Source organism: Gossypium raimondii, chromosome 13 (assembly GCF_025698545.1).
Source record: "Gossypium raimondii isolate GPD5lz chromosome 13, ASM2569854v1, whole genome shotgun sequence".
Taxonomy (NCBI): Eukaryota; Viridiplantae; Streptophyta; class Magnoliopsida; order Malvales; family Malvaceae; genus Gossypium; species Gossypium raimondii.
In genome coordinates this window covers 11020826-11028388 of record NC_068577.1, presented here as the reverse complement: position 1 = coordinate 11028388, position 7563 = coordinate 11020826, and the positions used below count along the sequence as shown (strand labels likewise).

Genomic DNA, 7563 nt, shown 5'->3' with positions numbered 1-7563 from the left:
AAATAAATTACATAAAAAATAAAACATTCTTTGTACATAACATAAATAGGCTTTTTACTTCAATCAACATTAAAATAAATTATGAATGAATGAAAATATAAAATAAATACAAACATACTTTAATAACTCTTTTAACCAAATAATATCTTACAAAAATAAAATTAAAAATTAAATCCAATTAAATCAACAATAATAACAACAAAAACAAATTAACATTAACATTAATTTATAACAAAAAATATATATATTTTCTTAAACACCTAATCTTCCCTAAACAACAAACTCTCATTTCATTTTCTATTTACTTTTTTCTTCTCTTTCTCCTTCCCTCTCTCTATTCTCCTTCTCTTTTTTTCTTTCTTTTTCCCTTCCCTTCCCGCCATCTCCTTCTCTTTCTTCTTCTTCTTCTCTTCTTCTCTTTCTTCAAAAATGGTACTCTTCTGGCCAAAAATGAGCATTGGGGACCATTATAAGGTCCCCAAACACACACCTCACGAGCATGACTCGACCCATCCCACCACCTGCCTAACACCGGTGGTGCCACCTCTGCCAGAGGCGTGACCTAGGTGCCGCCTGTGCCGTTGCCTTCACCATTGGGTGCCGCCTCTTCCCTAAGCATGACCCAATGTGCTATCCCATCTATGACAACGGGTCAGGTTTTGGGTCCGATTTTTACCATATACGACCTGCATTTGACCCAGTGTGCCGCCTATTAAGCTGCCTCCATTTTTTTTCTTGCAAATTCTGTTAGAATACTAAGGTGGTACCGCCTATGCACCACCCTCCACCCCTTTGAATGTAACATTTTAGTACATAATTTTTAAAACATGCCATTTCAGTATATATATTTTTTAATATTATTTAGGTAAAAAACCCAAATTTAACACTCCAAAAATTACCATCTAACAACGATTGTATGAGGCTTCAACCAATGGCATTGTATGAAGCGTATACATATACGTAGTGGTGAAAGTGGAGAGCAGAGTGTCTTAAATAGCTCTGCTTTGGGGAAGTGAGAGTGTGATAATTTATTAATCCATGAAAACAACATTAATGAGACTGAACTCATCTAATTTACAACACCCAATGCCAATGTGCAGACTACATTTATTATGCTTTTATTACCTACATGACATCCATATAAAATCTTTGTCTAAAACAGCAAGTCAAGTTCTTTAATTCAATTCGGGGGGAGAGATAAGCATTTGATACGGCTACCGTACACTTATGACCTGCCCAACTGCCAAACAACAGGACGACTCGACTGCTTTTATTTTTTATTATATACTACCAAGGTTACACCACCACCACTTGGACTAGGACTACAACCCAAAATGAAAATATATCAACCAAACAAAATGGATGAAAGAATAAATAGTGAAATAAATGGAATTTTTAATAAAATATTATTTAATTTAATATATCCATTTTTAAATAAAATCATCCCTGTTTCAATGTTAATAAATTGAGTGATGAATAATTTAAGTAAACGAAAAAAAAAATGGATTCTCAAAACTCACCATCTGCACCAACCAACCAATCCATCAGTCCCAGCCCTCTTCCCACATATCCAGGGTTCAGCTCTGCTCCTATAAATAAACATTTCCAAAGCTGCCCACTACTCTCTGAAACCACCCCAGCCTTAAGTCAGTATCATACGAATAATTTAGGGAAAAGAAAAGAGATGCCACTTTTTTATGAAATAAATCCTTCAACTAAAATTTTGTTTGCATTTCCAAACAAAGTCATTTATATTTGGAATAATAAACACACACAACAACAGTTTCTTTCAAAGATGGAATATATCTTGCATGCGGGTGTCATGCTGGTTTTGAGTCAATATCTCCCTGGCTAGTGCACTCCTATGCTGAAGACGCTGGTGCAGCTTTTCCGACATTTGGTTAAAGAACTGAGGATCCCATTTTTGAATCAACAACGGGTCTTCCGCATAGCAGATGTATATAGATGTCACTGCACTTTCTACCACCACCATTGCTAGTCCTACCTGCAGCAGCCCCAACATTTCCAACAAAAATAACCGGCAGAAACATTAGAAGAGAAAGGGGTCTATTTTAAAAAGACAAACAAGATTAAGGTCTATTTTACAACGCGTTAACCTTAAACCAAATTGAGCAACAAAGATTTACTACTATTGATTATGAATAGGGTTGGTTAACGATAGTAGTCTTCAGTTGGAGAATAGAAAAATACACTTACCAAGACCATTCCCATCAACATTGCAGTGGACCCGACCATGATCACTCTGTCACACCATGTCATCCATGTCCAAACACCAGCACAAGTTCCTGTGATAAGCCCACCCAAGACGGTACCCATGAGCAGAACGGCACCAGAACAATCATAGGCCACTAGAGCTTCAACTCCAGTTGACTGGAATAATTCCCAGGCATCTCTTGCCGCTCGGTTAAAACCTTTGCCATAAACAGCTATCTGGTAGAAACAGAGCATGCAAAACCATACTACAGTTAATGGAATATCGTTCATAGGAATTCATAACAGCAGACACATTATATAGCTCTCACTACGACTAATATGAGAAATCAACTGGTCTAGTTTGGAAAAAGAAAATCTTCTTTGTGGCTAAACCTGTCATCAACCACCCAACAGACGGAAGGAAAAATGAAAGAATCTCTTGCCTCGAAAATTCATGGGATAAATGGACATGTCTAAAATAACAAAGCGACAAATCACTCGACAACTCCTGGGAACGCCCTTCCATCCAACAAACGACGTCTAAGTTACTATTTTGATATTCCCCTAAGATACATGAATGCTATCATGAAGTTGAATCAGTATTTAGTGTCAATATAAGAAGGCTAAAATAGTGGATGTAATGTTGCTACATGTGCTGTAAGGAATTAGTTACGAGTTCATTAGGAAGATTACTAAGAGAAGTGCATAAAATTACCTGGACGTAGGCATACTTGTTGAAAAATCGAACAAGGGTCTCCACAAGTTGAAACAAAAAATCCACACAGCAAAACAAACACTCATTGTTGCCAATTTTTGACCGGAATCCCCTGATCTAAATTTCATTTTGAAATTAAATACTGAAATAGAAAGCATTCATTTAAACCTTGAAAAATAAAATTAGTGATCCAGTCAGAGAAAAGCAAATGCTGGAATGCTTGCCTTCCACCGCAGAGTCCGAATAGCAGCTGTGAAAAGTGACCCATAGCAAATGCTCCCAAAAGATGTTGTTACAGCATATCGTAGAGATTTCATCAATGGATTGGGAGGCATTGGTGAAGCATTTCGACCACCATGAATAAGTACAAGAAACACCAGCCCAGAGACTATAACATGTACAGTATTGCAGAGGACAGCACCTGTCCAAAACAAGCTTACAGAGAGAACCTACAAGTTCAAATGACAGCATTACTATTTATATCACTACGTAATCAATCATTTTTCTAATAGCACTCTCCTGTAACTCTCATTGCAGTAAGAACAAATGGAATAAAGGGCAAAACTTGCCAGCTCACCACAAGAAGCCACCAGCGTCCAAGGTCACCCCTGCTTGAAGCCACAACACCAGCTGCACCGAAAGACCATATGCCCATCCACAAAAGCATGACTGCCATAAATGCATAGGCAACTCTCATAACTTCAGGAAGACTCCATACCATCTTTACAGCTTTTTGCAAGACCAGCATGGTGAATGGAAGTCTGTCAAAACAGAAAAATAATCTGGTCAAGGTAGGTTTTGTAAGATCTGATATTCCAAAACAGAGTTATCTACTCCTAACCACGTTGAAATGATCAGAGATCTACAAACCTTGGCATAATATTAGCATGCATATGATTCTCCATTACAATGAATAATCACCCCATAAAAGATAGAATATTCATGCATACTAAGCATTCACTACTAGACAAATCATGAGCTAATGCAAACTCATAATTTCATTTTCTATGAGGAAAACTGATCCTCATTCAGTTGATACAAAATGTGCAGACTCAACTTCGTGACTCTTTTCCTAATTCTAATAAAGTTATCTCAATTGCACAAACCAACACTCTAGTATCTCCTTGTTCTCAATCCAAGCCATCAAAACCAAAACTTACATTTCAATTCCTAAAAAGGTTGTTCGAAACCTCGGTAGAACACCAACTAGCGGTACTCCAACATTACTATCAATTTGATAAATTGGAAAAAGAAATCGCCTAAAATCTATAAAAGCTAAACAAGGAAATATTTCAGCCAACAAAAGGAATTTTGAACAGTAAGTTAAAAGATAAATGCGTTGTAACCTATTATTTTGTCTCTTTAAGGCATCCGACAAAGAATAAATCCTAGGTGACAAATTTCGAGATTACAAAAGAATAGCCCCAAACCATACCTGTCTACAACTGATATTACGTACAAGAACTGCAGCGCAGCACCGGTTGCAAATGCCACACCCCAGAAAAATTGTTTACACCAAAAACATAAAACACTAATCACAGCAAGGTATGTTGTCAAAATGTGAACTGAAACCTTCATCATTAGGTTAGCATGAGAACCAAGCAACAACAACCAAATCCATCCAAGGGCGGCCCCAACCCCACCGGCAACAGCATAATTGGGCCAATAATTCTCCGTCAATCCATTATTATGCTCCCAAACTCGATTCGTATATCTATCGATGTTTAGCCTATCTGATTTCTTAAACCTATTGAGTCCAAGAAGCACGAGCACAAATCCCAACGCAATTAAATGAAGCATGAATATTGCTAACCAGAAAACATCACGCCAACGACGCACCTTTGGAGAAAACGTGTCGCCATCATCTATCATTCTCCCATTCCTCCTTACATTCTGCAAAAAGAAATATATATAATATATATCCATCATGCCAGTATAGTATTAACTGACACTTATCCCGTGAGACTTGCAGGTGGTATCTCCATTAACCGAGACGCTACACCTCCGCAAACCCTTCAGGGCTCTCGGCGCAGAGGGAAGATAAAACCCCACTAGGACAATACCAACCACTGTTGGGGAAGACACTAACAAAGATCATGACTTTCTTTGTTCTTTTTCAGAAAAGGGAAAAGTTGGGAATTCAGATTATAGTTTGTTGAATAAACTGAAGTGGACAAGATATAAAGCTACATCACAAACAATATGAACAAGAAGAAAAAAGGTAGGATGTTTGATTGGGGGGTAGTAATTTGAGTAGAATTGTAGAAATGAAACGAAAAAAAGAAAAGGGGTTTACCTGATCGACGGTAGCGATGGAAGCAGAATCGGAGGAAGATGAAGAGGAAGAGGAAGAGATATTGGAGTCGCTCATGGGGCTACTGGTAGTGGATTAATTCGAGCATTGCTTTTTCCTTTTTCAGTCATAAGAGTAAAGTACGATTATACGTAAAAGCATTTTACAGTTTTTTTTTGAAGTCCTTAGATGGTGATTTTAATTGGCCTTCGGAAATTCAGCTTCTCCTCATATAGCAATTTGGTCCCTTAAATCTCTTAAAGCTTTCGGTCCGAATGGATGACATCAACGGTGTTGGCTTTGACGATTTCAAGGATCCGTTCCAAATGCCCTTTCCGAGACCTTATTACTCTCATTCCTAAATTTAAAGATGTCTCTTCTATCTCTCAATTTCCACCTATGCAACTTCATCTTGATAAATTAGAATGGAAGTTTATCAGGAAAGTACTCAGTTTCTTTGGTTTATGTTCCTAGACTACCATTCATGCAGCAAACATACTTTGTGAACTCTTCAAGAATGATAAACTCTTTGAGAGTGATGAACTCACAATACCAAATAAATACATATGAAGGACTGAACATGATGAACTCTTAGAAATTACAAACCCACCAAAATTGGTGAACCCTCTGAGATTGGCGAGCTCATGACTTTGGCAAGAAAGATGTGAACTAGGGTCACGAGAAAAAATGCGAGCTGTCTGAAGTTAAACTTTAAAGCTGTGAAGAAACTAAATTTAAAGAACTTACGTGCAAGTTATGTTTTATAGTTTTTTAATGTTTAGTATTTATTAGCCTAATATATTTTATATTTATTAGCATAAAATTTTTGTTATTTTTTTATATTTAGGAGTTTAACTTGATAAAAGTACTCCCTTTATTTTAATAGCGTTACCAATTGAAGAGTGACTAAATTTTTAAAATAAAATGTCTGAAAATATATACTGTTAAATCAAAAGCGAATGCTTCAAATTGGAGCGAATTCAATATCACTGTTGATATTTAAGTAATTATATGTAAATGAGTTCTCTTTTATATTACTTTAAGTTTTATTGTTTAAATTTATTCTGAATATATTTAACTTTTAGTTTATAATGCTTTTATTAAATTCACTCATATTTTAAATATATTATTTATGATTTGTAGGATACATAATCGGTAAAATTAGGCGTAAAAGTGGTGTTTATTTTTAATTAAGCTTTTAGATTTTTTTAAAATTATGGGAATAGGTCAATTTTAGGAAAATGAAAAGGAAAGTGCGTCCAACGATAAAAATATATTGATGGTAAAAAATCAACTGTTTTAATTTTTAAATGTTGTCACACTAACAATAAAAAAATTAATGGCCAATGATCACTTTTTTACCTTATAAATACCCCCAAATTTCATTTTTTTCATTCACATCTTTCTTTCAAACTCTCTTAAATTCTCTCAATTCTTTTTTCTAAATTTATTGATATTCTCATTTAAAATATAAATTTTTAATTATCTCGTATTTTATTTGTTCAAATTAATTTCTCACAAATGGTTGCCTCTCTAATTCGTTTTGACGACAAGCACATTTTTGTTGCCCAAGCAACAATGGTAAGACGAAATTTTAATTTTTGTTATTTTCAATTATCTTAAATTTAATTAATTATTTTTTGATAATTTGAAATATTTTTTTTATGTTATAAATAGGCGGATGATTGTGTTTTGGAGGGGTTCATACATAATATAGGAAAGCTTTCGGTCCTTCAATTTTGTGGCTACTTGCAAGATGTTGGATTCTTGCATACGTCTCGCATACTCGGGGGCTGCAAACTTAATCCTACACTAATCAGCGCGTTGGTGGAAAGATGGAGACCTGAAACACACATTTTTCACATTCCATGCGGCGAGTGTACAATCACACTCAAAGATGTAGCGTTACAACTAGGTTTGTCGATAGATGGGCCAGTCATCACTGGATCAGTGGTCGTTCCTGGTAAAGTGGACCTCTCTAGAGCAATATTGGGAAGGTCCTGAATAGGTTTAACGGTGGTCGGATATCGATCAATTGGTTCAAGGATAATTTCAAAGAGCTTTCTGAAGACCTAACAGAGGAGGTCATAGAACAATAAGCCCGAGCATTCATCATGAGCATAATCAGGGAAATTTTAATGCCCAATAAATATCAAAATTTGGTGCACGTAAGGTGGGTACTGCATCTAGTGAACTTCACCAAAGGCGAAAAACTAAGTTGGGGATTTGCCATCTTGTCCAAGTTATATCAGGAGATCTGTCGGGATACGATACTGAATACGATGTCTATCGATAGTTGCCTACTATTGCTGCAATCGTAGGCCTGGTGGCGACTACCGTT

At 36.1% G+C, this 7563-nt stretch overlaps 1 protein-coding gene across 3 annotated transcripts; it reads right to left on the bottom strand.

Annotated features, from left to right (window-relative positions):
• Positions 1-368: 368 nt before the first annotated feature.
• LOC105783696 (uncharacterized) lies at positions 369-5806 on the bottom strand. Of its 3 annotated transcripts, none has more exons than XR_008192900.1 (8): positions 5226-5806; positions 4365-4822; positions 3507-3690; positions 3154-3378; positions 2930-3046; positions 2218-2451; positions 1521-2005; positions 369-686 (listed from the first exon to the last, which is right to left on the bottom strand). XR_008192900.1 is itself a non-coding variant. In XM_052626818.1 (8 exons), the coding sequence occupies exons 2-8, from the start codon at positions 4792-4794 to the stop codon at positions 1790-1792; spliced, it is 1314 nt and encodes a 437-aa protein (XP_052482778.1). In that variant the 5' UTR covers positions 4795-4822; positions 5226-5801; the 3' UTR covers positions 1453-1789. The 3 variants fall into 3 exon arrangements, 2 of the variants coding, with proteins under 2 accessions (XP_012464742.1, XP_052482778.1); XM_052626818.1 differs by lacking the exon at positions 369-686 and having other exon boundaries at positions 1453-2005; positions 4365-4676; positions 4769-4822; positions 5226-5801; XM_012609288.2 differs by lacking the exon at positions 369-686 and having other exon boundaries at positions 1452-2005.
• Between the last annotated feature and the right edge of the window lie 1757 nt (positions 5807-7563).

What these genes read in the sequence shown, in the direction of transcription:
- LOC105783696 (XM_012609288.2), bottom strand. Translation starts at nt 5,300, where the DNA reads ATGAGCGACTCCAATATCTCTTCCTCTTCCTCTTCATCTTCCTCCGAT. An exon ending in ACAAGTATGCCTACGTCCAG is followed by an intron (nt 2,452 to 2,929) that starts GTAATTTTATGC and finishes TGTTTCTACCAG; the next exon opens with ATAGCTGTTTATGGCAAAGG. An exon ending in TGTTGATGGGAATGGTCTTG is followed by an intron (nt 2,006 to 2,217) that starts GTAAGTGTATTT and finishes GGGCTGCTGCAG; the next exon opens with GTAGGACTAGCAATGGTGGT.